The 19,503-nt window shown below is 43.8% G+C and overlaps 1 protein-coding gene across 2 annotated transcripts in view; it reads right to left on the reverse strand.

The window, feature by feature from the left end:
• NIPSNAP1 (nipsnap homolog 1) overlaps positions 1–19,503 on the reverse strand; it is a 67,690-nt gene that overhangs the window by 32,235 nt on the left and 15,952 nt on the right. For both annotated transcript variants that reach the window (XM_069760059.1, XM_069760057.1), the window contains exons 3-6: positions 14,891–14,936; positions 11,713–11,807; positions 11,576–11,646; positions 11,256–11,396 (exon numbers count right to left, since the gene is read on the reverse strand). In XM_069760059.1, the coding sequence (XP_069616160.1) occupies positions 11,256–11,396; positions 11,576–11,646; positions 11,713–11,807; positions 14,891–14,936 (353 nt within the window). The remainder of the gene's footprint in view (positions 1–11,255; positions 11,397–11,575; positions 11,647–11,712; positions 11,808–14,890; positions 14,937–19,503) is intronic.

The raw sequence follows: 19,503 nt of genomic DNA on the forward strand, positions 1-19,503 counted from the left end.
TATATACACATACAGTGGGGCAAAAAAGTATTTAGTCAGTCAGCAATAGTGCAAGTTCCACCACTTAAAAAGATGAGAGGCGTCTGTAATTTACATCATAGGTAGACCTCAACTATGGGAGACAAACTGAGAAAAAAAAATCCAGAAAATCACATTGTCTGTTTTGTTATCATTTTTTTTGCATATTATGGTGGAAAATAAGTATTTGGTCAGAAACAAACAATCAAGATTTCTGGCTCTCACAGACCTGTAACTTCTTCTTTAAGAGTCTCCTCTTTCCTCCACTCATTACCTGTAGTAATGGCACCTGTTTAAACTTGTTATCAGTATAAAAAGACACCTGTGCACACCCTCAAACAGTCTGACTCCAAACTCCACTATGGTGAAGACCAAAGAGCTGTCAAAGGACACCAGAAACAAAATTGTAGCCCTGCACCAGGCTGGGAAGACTGAATCTGCAATAGCCAACCAGCTTGGAGTGAAGAAATCAACAGTGGGAGCAATAATTAGAAAATGGAAGACATACAAGACCACTGATAATCTCCCTCGATCTGGGGCTCCACGCAAAATCCCACCCCGTGGGGTCAGAATGATCACAAGAACGGTGAGCAAAAATCCCAGAACCACGCGGGGGGACCTAGTGAATGAACTGCAGAGAGCTGGGACCAATGTAACAAGGCCTACCATAAGTAACACACTACGCCACCATGGACTCAGATCCTGCAGTGCCAGACGTGTCCCACTGCTTAAGCCAGTACATGTCCGGGCCCGTCTGAAGTTTGCTAGAGAGCATTTGGATGATCCAGAGGAGTTTTGGGAGAATGTCCTATGGTCTGATGAAACCAAACTGGAACTGTTTGGTAGAAACACAACTTGTCGTGTTTGGAGGAAAAAGAATACTGAGTTGCATCCATCAAACACCATACCTACTGTAAAGCATGGTGGTGGAAACATCATGCTTTGGGGCTGTTTCTCTGCAAAGGGGCCAGGACGACTAATCCGGGTACATGAAAGAATGAATGGGGCCATGTATCGTGAGATTTTGAGTGAAAACCTCCTTCCATCAGCAAGGGCATTGAAGATGAAACGTGGCTGGGTCATTCAACATGACAATGATCCAAAGCACACCGCCAGGGCAACGAAGGAGTGGCTTCGTATGAAGCATTTCAAGGTCCTGGAGTGGCCTAGCCAGTCTCCAGATCTCAACCCTATAGAAAACCTTTGGAGGGAGTTGAAAGTCCGTGTTGCCAAGCGAAAAGCCAAAAACATCACTGCTCTAGAGGAGATCTGCATGGAGGAATGGGCCAACATACCAACAACAGTGTGTGGCAACCTTGTGAAGACTTACAGAAAACGTTTGACCTCTGTCATTGCCAACAAAGGATATATTACAAAGTATTGAGATGAAATTTTGTTTCTGACCAAATACTTATTTTCCACCATAATATGCAAATAAAATGTTAAAAAAACAGACAATGTGATTTTCTGGATTTTTTTTTCTCAGTTTGTCTCCCATAGTTGAGGTCTACCTATGATGTAAATTACAGACGCCTCTCATCTTTTTAAGTGGTGGAACTTGCACTATTGCTGACTGACTAAATACTTTTTTGCCCCACTGTATATATACACATATATACATATATATATATACATATATATATATATATACATATACATATATATATATACATATATATATATATATATATATATATATATATATATATATATATATATATATATATATTTTATATTTTACATTGTCCCGGGGGAGGGGGGGTGGGCAGCTGTGACACACTCACCTGCTCCTGGCGAGGTCCCTGCATCTCCGATGGTTTCCAGGCACTGACAGCTTCCTCCAGGGTTGAGCGGTCACGTGGTACCGCTCATTACAGTAATGAATATGGACGCGACTCCACTCCCATAGGGGTGGAGCCACGTATTCATTACTGTAACGAGCTGTACCAGTGACCGCTCAAAGCTGGAAGAGCTGCCACACCCGGAGAGTCCATCAGGGAAGCTGCCAGGGACCACGCCAGTAGGTGAGTATAATGGAGAGTGGTAGCACGGAGATATTCACCTCTCCTTGCTCCACCGCCGGGTGCCATCTTCCGCATCATCTGCCTGTGATGCACAGGTCAGAGGACGCGATGATGTGGTTAGTGCACGCCCTCTGCCTGAGCGTCAGTGGCAGTGGGGAGGACGGGGAAGACAAAGTGGCGCCCAGCAGTGGAACGGGGAAAGGTGAATATAGCAAGTGCCGGGGGCCTGAGTGACGAGAGGAGAGTATGTCATTTATTTAATTTATTTTTTTTATCCCAGCAACAGCATATGGGGCATAATAGTCTATGGAGCATCTTATAAGGCCATAATCAGCATTTGTGCAGCATTATATGGGGCAAATGTCTGTATGGAGCATCTTATGGATCATAATCAACATTTGTGCAGCATTATATGGGGCAAATATCTTTATGGAGCATCTTATGGGGCCCATCATGAACTTCAATTCAAAAACCCTTAACCTACTGATGTCTCAATTTTACTTTTATTGGTATCTATTTTTATTTTTGACATTTACCGGTAGCTGCTGCATTTTCCACCCTAGGCTTATACTCGAGTCATTAAGTTTTCCCAGTTTTATGTGGCAAAAATAGGGGTCTCGGCTTATACTCGAATATATAATTTTATTTATTTTTATTTTTTCATTCAGGCATAACATGATTACCCACACACACACACATTTTTTGCATGTAGACAGTCACATTATAGAAATTCTATCCAATTCAAACACATGTATTAAGGTTACTTAAAAAAAAAAAAAAAAAAAAACCATCAAAATTCATATTTGTGGCTAAAATGGGGACTCAAACAGACTCTAAGACTTACACGAGGGTGTATCGATATGTAGTGGGCCTAGCGAAAAAACCCACGTTATTGAAGTGATACCAAGTTATCTTGCTCTACAAACTGACTCAACAGCATGAATTACCATCTCGTTTATTGTACATTTTCATCCTTTCAAATGATTTTTTGGGGAGTTTCCAAAACCGATAATCAGATGAGAGCAAGTCAGGAGTGTGTGGCAGATAGACAATTTCACACAGGATTTCATCTGAGCTTCTGGAAAGATTTTGCTAAAGATGATTTCTTAATCACAATTTCAAAATGAAAACCTATTCTGTTTAAACTTAGCATAACATGTACACTTCTCAAAGGTAATACTAGTTTCTACAGATATGAAATTTATTTTAGTAGGCTATAAAATGTTCAGGCCAACTATTTATCAGTACCTCCTCTATCACCTAGAAACTCCTCTAACCCTTTTGCCCAGGTCTACATTTCCAATATCACTAATTGCATAGACCCAAGATCATCACAATCTGATAACCAGTATACAACATACATCCACATCACACAGTATGATACAAGCAGTGAACACAAATCCATTCTAATCAGTGAAGAGATAAATGTGAACACAAGCTCTGGTATCTTCCCACTGTACAGGGAAGAAATGACAAACTCCTCTTCCCTACTGTTGTAGTTTCTCCTTCGCCTCATTGGGGGACACAGACCGTGGGTGTATGCTGCTGCCACTAAGTGATACAAAGAAAGTGATCTCCTCCCCTGCAGTATACACCCTCCTGCTGGCTCTCAGCTAACCAGTTTTAGCTTAGTGTCAGTAGGAGGTGGACCAGGTCTTTCATTAGACCCATATCTACCTCAGTGCGCGTCGCTTCTTTTCAGGTTTCTGGAGGGATACAGGGTGAACGGTCACTCCTGTACTCCCACAAAGAGTCTATGAGAACGGCGTGTACTGCCACCCCGTATCCTCATACGTCTAGTCAGCAGGACCCCAGCCCCTAACACAGAAGTGTGTTGAGGTGATTCGGACCCCAGGTACAGAGTGCCGGGCCTGCCTCTGTCTCCCACCCACTCGCCAACCAGTGCCTGTCGGATCGAGGAGACGCGGACGTCCCACTATGCTGGATTATCGGACGTCCGATCTCGGATGGGGAGGTACTCTCTCCCCCCAGGTACAGAGTGAAAGATAAGAAGATCACAGAAGAAAGAAGATCAAGAAAAAAAAAATACCTTTATTTTAATAGTGGCCTTAATTCAGGTTACCTTTGCAGCAGTTTTAGGGCTCTCCTCGTCGCTTCCTCCGTGCTCCGGTGGTCATCTGATGTAATCTAGGTACCGGCTTCTTCCGGGCCTAGCTGCAAAAAACCCTCCCCTGCGATGTGGGAAGCCATGCCAGAGCTCACTTCGGGGATGACTGTTCCTTCGAGTCCCGATCTCCCTACACCAGCAGCAGGCGACCACATGGAGTGTCGCCTCCATGTATCCTCTCCTGGAGCCAGGCCTAATGCCGGACAACTGGCCCTGTCTACCTGGGGACTGAACTCCGTGTATGTACAGAGGCCCCTCTCTATGGCGTCCGAGCAGCCCCCACTGTCCCACCACTGTGAAAGCGGATGGCACAAAGAGGCGGACGGTTCCTCTCCACCTCCATAACAAAGGGATGATGGATTGAGGTCTTAAGGGTACATGACCAGCATTCACTGGTCTTAAATGCACATCACCAGCATGGTCTGAAAGGCTCATAACTAGCCCGAAGCCGGTCAGAGTATTTAGTTCTAATGAACGCAGGAGCCTTCCGCCGCCGCCGATCCCAGTCTTTTCCCAGAATACCTAGTTCCTCTGAGTTCATCACTGCCGCAATTCAAGGCTTCTCTGATCACGAGATTGTACCCCTATTTGAAAACGCTGTGGTTTGGAGTGCTCGCAGGACCAATACAGATGGATCCTCTCCTACATGGGGGCCGTCGGCTAGCAAAGGCCACAAATATTCTAAACGTACAGGCGTCTAGAAAACAGGAGCTTCGCTTCTTGATTTCCCTCACCAATGATTTGCTGAGAACTAGACTCCGCATCCGAATCGGACCTTGGATCTGGACTCTCAAAAGCCTCAGCACAAGCTGGTTTCGCCTATTTTGGCCATCAACCAATCTCTGTCAATTCACAAGAACTATGGTTCTGCTCTTGATCACGCAGGTTTTCTCCAAACGGAGATAAACTCCCTAGTAGTGCATTTGCCCCTTTTTCCTGGACAGCGAGCGTCCGGACACGCGATTCAGTGGCGAGCACCATAGTAACATAGTTAGTAAGGCCGAAAAAAGACATTTGTCCATCCAGTTCAGCCTATATTCCATCATAATAAATCCCCAGATCTACGTCCTTCTACAGAACCTAATTGTATGATACAATATTGTTCTGCTCCAGGAAGACATCCAGGCCTCTCTTGAACCCCTCGACTGAGTTCGCCATCACCACCTCCTCAGGCAAGGAATTCCAGATTCCCACTGCCCTAACAGTAAAGAATCCTCTTCTATGTTGGTGGAAAAACCTTCTCTCCTCCAGACGCAAAGAATGCCCCCTTGTGCCCGTCACCTTCCTTGGTATAAACAGATCCTCAGCGAGATATTTGTATTGTCCCCTTATATACTTATACATGGTTATTAGATCGCCCCTCAGTCGTCTTTTTTTCTAGACTAAATAATCCTAATTTCGCTAATCTATCTGGGTATTGTAGTTCTCCCATCCCCTTTATTAATTTTGTTGCCCTCCTTTGTACTCTCTCTAGTTCCATTATATCCTTCCTGAGCACCGGTGCCCAAAACTGGACACAGTACTCCATGTGCGGTCTAACTAGGGATTTGTACAGAGGCAGTATAATGCTCTCATCATGTGTATCCAGACCTCTTTTAATGCACCCCATGATCCTGTTTGCCTTGGCAGCTGCAGTGGAAGTAGCGCAGTGGAAAACACTGGTGTTTATACAGCATGGGAGTCCAAGATTCCGGCCTTACCATGAGCAAACGCAAATGGTCTTGCTCTAGAAACAGAAGCCTCTTCAAGCGACACCAGATGCCATGCCTAGTTTAATTGTTTTTTTTTAAGGACGACGTGGCCTTCAAAGGACACCGATCTCCTCACACTATCATCAAATGAGCACATGGAGTGTCGCCTCCACGTATACTCTTCTACAGCTGGGCCTAATGTCAGCCCGGTCCTCCCGGGGACTTAAACTCCATGGATGTACAGATGCCCTCCTTTTGACGTCCGAGCAGTTCCCCTCTGCATCGCCACTATTTAACGGATGATGCGAGGAGGCGGACGATTCCTCTCCACCTCCCTGTTAAGAGGTTGGTTGATTGAGAGTTCATCCTTTTATCTCCGCACGTTCAAAGACGGCAGCAACTCAAGAGATGGGTTCTTTTCCTCACCTGGCGGATGCAACCGCGCACTTCGCTACCTGGCACTACCAGTATTCCTGTCCGATGGATCATCTTTAAAAAATACCATTGACTGGCAGGCAATGACTCGTTCCGTCTTGCAGCATTGAGTTCAGCGCTTTATCCTTGCTTAGCCCACACGGGTTACCAGACCAATGGTCTACAGGTCGGACACCTTAGCTACTTTCATTTACAGAAAGATTGGAGTAGTGTCCGCAACACATAGGAGTGTCTATGTAAAATATGCTATACACCTCACCATAGGTTGCTTGGTCTATGAAGTTTTTTGTTACTGATGGTTCCAGTGTTGGTCTATATTTGTTTCTTTCAGATCAATTATCTCTCCTCCGGAGACAGTACAGCGGGCCATTCAAATCTCTTGAGCGGGAGGTTTTTCTGGTGCACGCCTCTTTGAATGCGGCTAGTTGCGCGGCGCTGTCTGCAGCGAATCCCATTTCATTCAGCTTTATGGATCAGAGAACGGAAGCATACTCTGCATTAAAAAAAAAAAAACTTCTGTGATCACTCCCTTACAGAGTGGTCGCTTATTCAGTGAGTAGTTGGGAGTGTTCCCCACGTGGGAACAAAGGATAGCAGGGTCCTATAGATACAACCAACAGTGGAAGGGTTGTCCAGGACAGTCTAGAGCTGAGGGATCTTGGTTCCAAAAGGAGGACCGAAAGGTAAGACCGATCCTGGAACGAACTTCTAACAAGCTTCGAAAAGGTCATCCTCCTTTGGATGGAGTTCCCTCACTCGGCCATCACTTTATTAGGAAAACTGGAGTTTTTTTCTGGCATCCATCGACATTTGGAACGCTTACCTTCACAAGTCACGACCTTTCCCTTCGGCTTTGCTACTGCTCCCAAAGTGTTCGCCGTTATCATGGCGGCTGTCATGCCCCTCTGGCACTCTGGGTGCGTGGTCGTCCTCTCCTATCTGGTCGACTTCAAGCTGTTCTGTGGATTACGCTGAGCCCATCTGAGAATATAGATATACATATACACGCACACACTTTACGATACCCTTCCTCACCTGGGCTGGCGGATAGACAGATCTTCCTCGTTTCCAGCACAGCAGATATCCTTTTTTAAGGACGATCCTGGACACCTCCAGAGGGTTGGAATCCTCCCTTGAAGCCGTGGTCCTTCAACAGGGAGCCCCCGCACTTGGTCTCTCATCCCCTCTTTCCGGGCCGGAATGGCCATCAGGCAAATGCCAGAACGGCCTGTCTGGTCGTGGGCTCTCTCTTCTGCTACATCATTAAAAGACACGGGTCCTCAAGACAGGGCTGATTTCAGCCCCAGTCTATACCTGCCCTCATTCCATCCGATTTGCTATGAGTATCCTTCGGTAGAATAGCAGCAATGGAGGCAGTTCCCTTCGCTCCGCTTGTTTTTTCTACAGGTCAAACAGGTTTCCAAAGGGTAATCTTTGAGTGTCTTTCTCATCCGGGGGAGATCCCTTCTTCTGGTTCAATGGATGCTAGTAACTACGGAGCGTCCCAGCTCAAGGCCCCTGGTTATTTCGGGAATCCAGTCTCCTGATCAGTTTTTTTCTGGGGATCCCAGTGGTACCTCTGGGCTTACAGCAGGCCCAATGCCCTCCGGCAGGTCTCCCCATCCAAATTCAGTTGGATATCACGGCTGTGCAATACGTCTATCATCTAGCAGGTACCTGCGGGCAGACACCTTGACCTACGTACCTCACCCTCTCTGATGGGCCGAGATCTATCATCCGGGGATCTCGGCAATACTCATTCCAGGAGTAAAGCTCTGGGCGGCAGTTTCTCTTCAGCCGCCAGGGCCTCGCCTCGAGTGAGTGGGAAATTCATCCGAAAGTCTTCCAACATATCTGCATTCACTGGAGCACTCCAGATGTAGATCGGATGGCGTCCAGCCTGAACGCCAATGTACTCTAGTTCAGGATTCGGCTTCGAAACCCAATAGCCGTCGTAGTGCATCCTCTGGTTCTTCTGTGATACCAGCTCCTTCACACCTTTTCCACTAGTTCCGAGGGTCTTTAGGAAACGGGAAGGCCCCAATGATCCTGGACATCCGCGTTGTCCAGGTCAATTCCGAAGAGTCTTCGGAGCTGGCCGCTCTGTTCCTTCAGATCTTTTTTCCTTATAACCATCAAGGCAAGGTTGTCCTCAGCCCGTCCCTGTCCCACAGACGTGAGTCTGGGCAGGTGGACTCTGCAGGCTGCGGTGGCGCACTTGTAAGTAGCATTACACAGGGTCTGATCTGATGTTGTTCCCGCCCAGGAACTGCTTTGGGACGTCCCACGGTCTGTGTCCCCCAATGAGGCGAAGGAGACATAAGGATTTTTGTGTACTCACCGTAAAATCCTTTTCTCTGAGCCATTCATTGGGGGACACAGCTCCCGCCCTGTTATTAGTTTGTGCTTGTTTTTTTATAATTAACATGCTATTCTCTCATATATAATTTCACATGCTATACTACATATATTTTGACATGCTATACTCTCATATATAATTTGATATATTATACTCTCATATGTTATTATTGATCTCCTACTGCTTTTGCACCGAACTGGTTAGCCGAGAGCAAGCAGGAGGGTGTATACAGCAGAGGAGGAGCTAACTTTCTTTGTATCACTTAGTGTCAGCCTCCTAGTGGCAGCAGCATACACCCACGGTCTGTGTCCCCCAATGAATGGCTCGGAGAAAAGGATTTTTTGGTGAGTACACAAAAATCCTTATTTACGGTGAGTACACAAAAATCCCCATTTTCTCCCTCCTTTACAAGACACAGAATTAGGAAGTAAAACTTTATATGCATCCAGTTCTATTTGAGCTGTAAAAGTTAAGATATATTACATACATAAGTATTACACATTTCCTTGACAGTAAAAGGATTAGGCATATGTGTTACATTTTGAAGCCATCAACCCATGTATGACAATCTGCCATACAGTTATGTCCTGTATATGGTGCATGCTCAGCATCTGAGCCCTCACCATCAACTATAAAATACAGCTCACACCTGGCAAAATTGGTCATGATTACAGATGAAGGCAATCCCTCCTGTTTAATCCCTTAGATGCTACCATCAAAAACGTAAATCCATCACCTTATCAGCCCCCTGGAACACGACTGCACAGTGTAGATGCATTGGGATGCCATGGCTGATGCTACTATCTTATGATTTTTGATAAGTGCTATTCTGCAGTATCCAAAAGTGTCAACTACATATTATATACAGCTACATGCTCCGTGCAAGGCCTTTACATTTTGCGGTTACTGGAGCAAATAACCGTTGCTCGGTGTGGGTGTTAAGAGTCAGATTCCCTCCGATCGGATATGGAACATCTATCCTATGAATAATTCATCAATATGTTTTGCCTGGACAACCCCTTTATTTGCAAAACGCTTAAAGAGTTAAAAATCTGTACATACAGGATAAATGTTTGTACAGGGGCAGAAATTTTATCATACAGCCTCTGTATATCAGAACAATAGGTGTGAAACAAAACCATGAGAATGTAACTGAAAAGTAGAATTTTAGCTTTAAAATCAAGGTTTTTTTTTTTTTAAATGTAGCATTAAGAGAAAAACTTTTGTTTTCACTTTTATTCCAGAAATGTGATTTGCAGAAATGTTGTAATTGGGTTAATTCCTCTATTCTGAACTGATGTGAAAGTGTGTTTATATTGCATTGCTGTGGAACATCTGTATACCCATTAGTGTACCGATCTCTTGATGCAAGAGGTGGGATTCTGCCCAGTGTGTCCGCCCTCTCCTTTTTATATCATAGAACATGCTAAAGTTACAGTGAAAGCGCTGTCCATAATCCACTCCTGCACAGCACTTTTCTGTACAAGAGAGAGAGCGGACACGCTTCATGAGTAGAGTTGAGCGAATTTGTTCGGATTTGGGTCCGAATATGATCAGCAGTGAACATTGTTTTTGTAATATTCGTCGAATACAGCCGAACGTCATTAGAGTCAATGGGAGTAGAAATTACCAAATATGTTCGGAACCGATCATCAAACATACATTTCGGCACGAATAGGGTACGAATATGGCAAATTCAGATTCCGCGACCGATTCCAAACAAATTCGCTCAACTCTAGTCACGAGTACCCCTCGTAAGCAAAGTCAGGAGATCCGCAGACCATTTAGGATACAGATCTACCCCAGCAATGCAGTTTCAACGGCACACTTACACATCACTTTTACCTATGAAGAAAGTAAGAAAGGGTAATAAACCAGACTACTACATTATAAAAAATAAATAAAAAAAAAATACAAAAAAGATACAAAAGATTAGTTTGTTCTCTTTATTAGAAATTGCAGCCATATTGTAAAAAGTTGCCCCATATGGATAAGTTTTAGGTTAGGATTGCAATTATTTGGCAACATATGTTGCGCCTCAAACAAGTCGTGCAACAAAAAAATATTTGTGCAACTTGTGTTACGTAACTATTTTAGAGCTGTGATTTGAGAAGAAAAGGAAATTGCAGACATACTGTAAGCGAATCAGTCATACTGGTCTTACATTCAAATCTATGAAAGCAAGTCACCTGCAACTTGCAACCAAAAATCCAACAGGTTTGGATTTCTCGCAACCCTTCTGAATCATTCTACGCGATGTTGGTGTGCACAACTAACTTTACTGGTACCTGATTTGTGGCCTTTTACCTTATTATTTTAGGAAGAATTTGTGTACTTGTTCCACCCATTCATCCTGGCAGGAATTAGTAGATGTGACATCACCAGAGTTGCTCACCTCCCAATACAGAAGTGAGTAGAGCTGGAATAACTCTTTTATGCAATTTTTTAAAACCTTTATTCACATCCTGATAGCTTTGTTTCATATACTTTTTTACTAATGGAAGGGGCTGAATGATGGAATTATAGTCACTGTCCATATAGTTTTATGCCTAGCTGCATGTACATCGGTCAGTAAAAATAAATTAGGCTTTTGAACAGACCTTCAATCTATATGTACGCAATTCATAGATGTTAGGACCTTTACGAGGTGTTGGCTCATTCCAAAAACTAAACTCCAGAAGCAGTTGGTTTCTACGGGAAAGCAGCATGCGACTACGCTCCTCACGGAAAGCCAGGTATTCCTGCAGAAAAGAGAGAATATGCTGCATTGGTAGAACTGGCAAGCCGGTGGGATGCATATTACTTTGTGGAAAAACTTGGTGTGGGGGCAAAAGTAAAGTAAAGAGTAAATGAAAGTTATGCATTATAGATATAAACAGTAGGTCTACTAAATGGCTTTAACGTTGTCTTTGCTCATTACCTTGTTATTTTTCAACTTATTCATACAGTCCATAAGTGCAGGATATCCCCCAGAGAACCGCCACAGATGAACTGAAATGGAAACCATCATTTAACCGGAAGCTATGCACATACCTTCCCAAAAAGGTCTGTACTCACCTGCTTGGTCTTGCTCCCCATACCATGTATTCCAATTACCCACCAAGTCACATGGGTAATCTGCGTCTTGGTGTAGTTTAGGCAGCACTTCTTCTCTATATATTACATGAAAAAAATATGTGAATTAAAGGGTCTATCCTAAAATACTATTAGGTCATATACACACTATACATAGTAACATAGTTAGTAAGGCCGAAAAAAGACATTTGTCCATCCAGTTCAGCCTATATTCCATCATAATAAATACCCAGATCTACGTCCTTCTACAGAACCTAATAATTGTATGATACAATATTGTTCTGCTCCAGGAAGACATCCAGGCCTCTCTTGAACCCCTCGACTGAGTTCGCCATCACCACCTCCTCAGGCAAGCAATTCCAGATTCTCACTGCCCTAACAGTAAAGAATCCTCTTCTATGTTGGTGGAAAAACCTTCTCTCCTCCAGACGCAAAGAATGCCCCCTTGTGCCCGTCACCTTCCTTGGTATAAACAGATCCTCAGCGAGATATTTGTATGGTCCCCTTATATACTTATACATGGTTATTAGATCGCCCCTCAGTCGTCTTTTTTCTAGACTAAATAATCCTAATTTCGCTAATCTATCTGGGTATTGTAGTTCTCCCATCCCCTTTATTAATTTTGTTGCCCTCCTTTGTACTCTCTCTAGTTCCATTATATCCTTCCTGAGCACCGGTGCCCAAAACTGGACACAGTACTCCATGTGCGGTCTAACTAGGGATTTGTACAGAGGCAGTATAATGCTCTCATCATGTGTATCCAGACCTCTTTTAATGCACCCCATGATCCTGTTTGCCTTGGCAGCTGCTGCCTGGCACTGGCTGCTCCAGGTAAGTTTATCATTAACTAGGATCCCCAAGTCCTTCTCCCTGTCAGATTTACCCAGTGGTTTCCCGTTCAGTGTGTAATGGTGATATTGATTCCCTCTTCCCATGTGTATAACCTTACATTTATCATTGTTAAACCTCATCTGCCACCTTTCAGCCCAAGTTTCCAACTTATCCAGATCCATCTGTAGCAGAATACTATCTTCTCTTGTATTAACTGCTTTACATAGTTTTGTATCATCTGCAAATATCGATATTTTACTGTGTAAACCTTTTACCAGATCATTAATGAATATGTTGAAGAGAACAGGTCCCAATACTGACCCCTGCGGTACCCCACTGGTCACAGCGACCCAGTTAGAGACTATACCATTTATAACCACCCTCTGCTTTCTATCACTAAGCCAGTTACTAACCCATTTACACACATTTTCCCCCAGACCAAGCATTCTCATTTTGTGTACCAACCTCTTGTGCGGCACGGTATCAAACGCTTTGGAAAAATCGAGATATACCACGTCCAATGACTCACCGTGGTCCAGCCTATAGCTTACCTCTTCATAAAAACTGATTAGATTGGTTTGACAGGAGTGATTTCTCATAAACCCATGCTGATATGGAGTTAAACAGTTATTCTCATTGAGATAATCCAGGATAACATCCCTCAGAAACCCTTCAAATATTTTACCAACAATAGAGGTTAGACTTACTGGCCTATAATTTCCAGGTTCACTTTTAGAGCCCTTTTTGAATATTGGCACCACATTTGCTATGCGCCAGTCCTGCGGAACAGACCCTGTCGCTATAGAGTCCCTAAAAATAAGAAATAATGGTTTATCTATTACATTACTTAGTTCTCTTAGTACTCGTGGGTGTATGCCATCTGGACCCGGAGATTTATCTATTTTAATCTTATTTAGCCGGTTTCGCACCTCTTCTTGGGTTAGATTGGTGACCCTTACTATAGGGTTTTCATTGTTTCTTGGGACTTCACCTAGCATTTCATTTTCCACCGTGAATACCGTGGAGAAGAAGGTGTTTAGTATGTTAGCTTTTTCCTCGTCATCTACAACCATTCTTTCCTCACTATTTTTTAAGGGGCCTACATTTTCAGTTTTTATTCTTTTACTATTGATATAGTTGAAGAACAGTTTGGGATTAGTTTTACTCTCCTTAGCAATGTGCTTCTCTGTTTCCTTTTTGGCAGCTTTAATTAGTTTTTTAGATAAAGTATTTTTCTCCCTATAGTTTTTTAGAGCTTCAATGGTGCCATCCTGCTTTAGTAGTGCAAATGCTTTCTTTTTACTGTTAATTGCCTGTCTTACTTCTTTGTTTAGCCACATTGGGTTTTTCCTATTTCTAGTCCTTTTATTCCCACAAGGTATAAACCGCTTACACTGCCTATTTAGGATGTTCTTAAAACATTTCCCATTTATTATCTGTATTCTCATTTCTGAGGATATTGTCCCAGTCTACCAGATTAAGGGCATCTCTAAGCTGGTCAAACTTTGCCTTCCTAAAGTTCAATGTTTTTGTGACTCCCTGACAAGTCCCCCTAGTGAAAGACAGGTGAAACTGCACAATATTGTGGTCGCTATTTCCTAAATGCCCAACCACCTGCAGATTTGTTATTCTGTCAGGTCTATTAGATAGTATTAGGTCTAAAAGTGCTGCTCTTCTGGTTGGATTCTGCACCAATTGTGAAAGATAATTTTTCTTGGTTATTAGCAGAAACCTGTTGCCTTTATGGGTTTCACAGGTTTCTGTTTCCCAGTTAATATCCGGGTAGTTAAAGTCCCCCATAACCAGGACCTCATTATGGGTTGCAGCTTCATCTATCTGCTTTAGAGGGGGTTCCTTGTTACTGGATTATTTATACAAAACTTGCAGATTGAGCATAGACAAGGAAAATTGTCAGAAGCACAAGCAGAAATATATAGCAAATTCTCAGTACGCAGCACAAGACCGGAAGGCAAGCACAAGTTTTTAATTATGTAATCTGGTTTTGAGCAATATAAAATATACAAACGAGGGCCAATTTACATGATAACTTTTATATAGGATCCATTATGAACGTAACAATGAAGCAGAATTGAACTATCATTTTGAAAGTCACGTTACAAAAAAAATAAAAAATTAAAGAATCATCTGACTAATGTCCACTGTGTCCTTCTGTGCATGATTATTAATAATAATAATAATAATAATAATAATAATAATGTGGTTCGATCTGTGCCACTTTTTTTCTGAGGATGTATATGCATACCAAGAAGACAGAGCAAAAACAGGACTGACCCCTACATACATAGCCGTGTGAATAGATGGTACTCACGTCAATTTATTGTAGGAGTCCAGGCATTCTGGCTTTACATTATGAACTGGAGTGAAAGCATGAAACAAAACGAAAAAAAAAAAAAAAAACACTTTCGTTAGAGGTGGCCCGATTTAGCTTTAGATCATAAAACATTACTGGGGTGTGTTCTAGTTCAGTTTAATTAAAGCTTATTGCTAATAATAGATAGAGCAGAGGTGGTAGACAGCCACAAAAAAAATGTTGTAGGAGTTGTTTCCTTCATAGAAGCACAAAAGACAGGTACTATAGAACCTTATTGTACCCGGTGTACACATTAACCATATTGTGGTGTTTCTTACTTAGAGATTAGACAGAATTACATACACACGGACACGGTACCGGGGTAAGTATAATATAACCTGTTTTTCTCATCTTTCATTTCACATCGGGGGCTTATCTACAGCATTACAGAATGCTGTAGATAAGCCCCTGATGCCAGTGGCTTTAGCTCATATAGGATTTTTGGGGTGACAGATTCCCTTTAAATATTTCTCCCAGAAAATTATTGCATTTTTTCACAGTTCTGTGTCCCCCAATGAGGCGAAGGACAAATTATTGAATTGTTTCTCTTTTTTGTGCTGTTCAATACACACAAAGGAAATAAAACGTATATAACATAACATGTGCAACTGCAATAATTTACTCATTTCAGTAATAAAGATGATAGGATATATATCATATTTTTCGGATTATAAGATGCACCCTACCCCCCAAATTTGGCAGCAAAAATGGGGGTGCGCCTTATAATACGAAGGTAGCTCACTGGGGAGGGATGATCTGATCAGCTGTCACGTGCCTCTAACAGCTGCGGGTGGATCCGGGCTGAAGCCCTGCTATGTATAGCACGTGATAGCAGATTGCAGCTTCAAGTCTCCTAAGGGGACTATTACAGCAAGTAAAAATACCCACATAAAAATTTTAAATTACTCCCCTTTTGCCCCACTCAAAATAAATAAATAAAAAATAAAAAAAACACACAGACACACACACACACACACTGGGTATCGCTGCATTCAGGAATGTCTGATTTAAAGGGAAGGGACAAATTATAAAAACGATTATTTTAGCATTGAAAGGGACAACAACTGAAAGGGCCACCTTGACAGAATGCAGCATTAGTGCTGCACAAGGTGGCTCTTTTAGTTAAAAACGCCTGGGGGGGGTGACAGGTTCCCTTTAAAGGGAACCTGTCGCCCCAAAAATCTCAGATGAGCTGCTGCCACTGGCATCAGGGGCTTATCTACAGCATTCCAGTGTATCACTGAGGTGTCCCCGGGCTCCCCGTAATAGGGGAGGAATGGTTTAGGAATGTATGGATCTGTGAAATAAATAATAATCTTTATTTTTATATAAAGATATATATTAGTTTTTTTTTTTTTTAACACATTATCATCGCTGTCCCTGTTGGGGCTCACAATCTAAATTCCCTATCAGTATGTCTTCGGAATGTGGGAGGAAACTGGAGTACCCAGAGGAAACCCATGCAAACACGGAGAGAAGATACAAACTCTTTGCAGAAGTTGTCCTTAGTGGGGTTTGAACCCAGGACTCCAGCGCTGCAAGGCTGCTGTGCTATCCACTGCGCCACCGTGCTGCCCCGTGCTGAAATATTTTGAGTTGAAGGCAGCAGGAAGTGGAAAGGGCTTGGATATGTGGTTTGTAGGAGAGATTAGTGTCATTGCACTGTTATTGCATCTACCTGTGGATTTACCACATTCAATACGTACTACTGATGTAATTTCTCTTGCGGAGATGCTAAAAATTGACATGCTGCGATCTGGAGAAATGCGCCATATGTCCGTCTCCGCAGGTGAGCTGTGGGCATCTGTGGACGCATAATGGACAAGAAATCCCATCCCCAATGCTGTAACATCTGTCTGCTGCGGGTTTGACACTGCAGAAATACGCAGTGTCAAACCCGCAGCAACTCTGGATTGTGGGCACATACCCTACATCATGAAAAGCAGACCTCACCAAAACCTTGTCAAATGACAAATGCACTAGCAGGGTGCAACAGGCCCCCACTAGTAGCAAAAATGCACACAGGTAAGGTTTGCATAAGACACTATTCACACAGATAGTGTTGGCTTGGTTTTTGTGTGGTGCATGCATATATAGTGCTGGACAGCCCAGCTGCTAATACTATGGGTGTCATCAATAGGCTGTCCAGACACTGTGCATCACACTTATCCAGGGGCTGACTGGCAAATTTTAGCCTGGGGGGCAAGCACACAGCAGTGGCCCATGAGTGGCGGGCCCATCCTTAAAGGGGTTGTCGGATCTTAAAGGGACACGGTCACCTGAATTTGAAGGGAACAATCTTCAGACATGGAGGCGGGGTTTTTGGGTGTTTGATTCACCCTTTCCTTACCCGCTGGCTGCATGCTGGCTGCAATATTGGATTAAAGTTCATTCTCTGTCCTCCGTAGTACACACCTGAGCAAGGCATGATCGCGGTACTGTGCAGTGTATATATACAGGACAGGAGGAGCAGTACTGTGCAGTGTATATATACAGGACAGGAGGAGCGGTGCTGTGCAGTGTATATATACAGGACAGGAGGAGCGGTACTGTGCAGTGTATATATAAAGGACAGGAGGAGCGGTACTGTGCAGTGTATATATAAAGGACAGGAGGAGCGGTACTGTGCAGTGTATATATACAGGACAGGAGGAGCGGTACTGTGCAGTGTATATATGCAGAATAAGGCAACGGTCACATGTTCAGTATTCGGTCAGTATTTTACATCAGTATTTGTAAGCCAAAACCAGGAGTGGGTGATAAATGCAGAAGTGGTGCATATGTTTCTATTATACTTTTCGTCTAATTGTTCCACTCCTGGTTTTGGCTACAAATACTGATGTAAAATACTGACCAAATACTGATCGTGTGAACGTGGGCTTAATACAGGTACTCATTAGGGTGCAATCACAGTAGAATATGGCATCGGATGTGAGAAGAAAATCATACCACTTTTGTGGAAGAAAATGGAACAGATTTTTTTTTTTTTATACTCTTTATTAGCCCATGTGGCAACATTTCACTTCCACATCAGAGAAATGTTCAGTTATGGATCCAAAACGTTGCCATATGGACTAATAAAGAGTCCGCTAGTTTTCTCACAATTAATCTGAATGATAGCTAGATAGATACACACATAAATAATAAGGATACTGAGAATTACACCATTTATGCAGGACAGTAGAAGTATACACAGCTCCACAATATACCGTATATACTCGAGTATAAGTCGACCCGAGTATAAGCAGAGGCACCTAATTTGGCCACAAAAAACAGGGAAAACTTATTGACTCGAGTATAAGCCGGGTATACATTGTCCCCACATCCCCGTCCTTGTATGCATGGCTCCTCATCCCCGTCCTTGTATGCTTGGCTCCTCATCCCCGTCCTTGTATGCATGGCTCCTCATCCCCGTCCTTGTATGCATGGCTCCTCATCCCCGTCCTTGTATGCATGGCTCCTCATCCCCGTCCTTGTATGCATGGCTCCTCATCCCCGTCCTTGTATGCATGGCTCCTCATCCCCGTCCTTGTATGCATGGCTCCTCATCCCCGTCCTTGTATGCATGGCTCCTCATCCCCGTCCTTGTATGCATGGCTCCTCATCCCCGTCCTTGTATGCATGGCTCCTCATCCCCGTCCTTGTATGCATGGCTCCTCATCCCCGTCCTTGTATGCATGGCTCCTCATCCCCGTCCTTGTATGCATGGCTCCTCATCCCCGTCCTTGTATGCATGGCTCCTCATCCCCGTCCATGTATGCATGGCTCCTCATACCCGTCCTTGTATGCATGGTTCCTCATCCCCGTCCTTGTATGCATGGCTCCTCATCCCCGTCCTTGTATGCATGGGCTTCTTATTACCATTCTTGGATGCATGGCTCTTTATCCCCATCCTTGTATACATTGCTCCTTATCCCCGTCCTTGTATGCAAGGCTCCTTAACCCCGTCCTTGTTTGCATGGCTCCTCATCCCCGTCCTTTTATGCATGGCTCCTCATCCCCGTCCTTGTATGCAAGGCTCCTTAACCCCGCCCTTGTTTGCATGGCTCCTCATCCCCGTCCTTGTATGCATGGCTCCTTATCCCCGTCCTTGTGTGCATGGCTCCTTATCCCCGTTCTTGTATGCATGGTTGCTATTGAAAAACAAAAAAACAAAAACATCATACTTCCCTTCCCAGCATGCCTTCGCAGCATCTCGTTCTGGTGCCAGCTACTCCTATGGCTGGGTGATCACGTGTCCCCCGCTCATTAAGGTAATGAATATTTACCCACACCTATGGGAATGAAGAGGGGTGAATACTTATTACCTTAATGAGCGGAGGACACGTGATCGCTCGGCCTGAAGAGCTGCTGGCCCCGGAACGAGATTCAGCGAGGGCGCGCAGGGAAGGTAAGTAGGATGTGTGCTGGAAGCCGGCAGCTGTGCACACTGTAAGAGAAATGAATATTCACTGCCAGCGCAGTGAATACTCATTTCTCTTTAGCAGCGGCACAGGCTTTAGCCTCAGCCGCCGGCTCCTGCCTCTGTGACCCGCTGCTCCCCCTCCGTCTTTCTGTGACAATGACTCGTG

The sequence above is a fragment of the Ranitomeya imitator genome, chromosome 1 (genome assembly GCF_032444005.1).
Source record: "Ranitomeya imitator isolate aRanImi1 chromosome 1, aRanImi1.pri, whole genome shotgun sequence".
Taxonomy (NCBI): domain Eukaryota; kingdom Metazoa; phylum Chordata; class Amphibia; order Anura; family Dendrobatidae; genus Ranitomeya; species Ranitomeya imitator.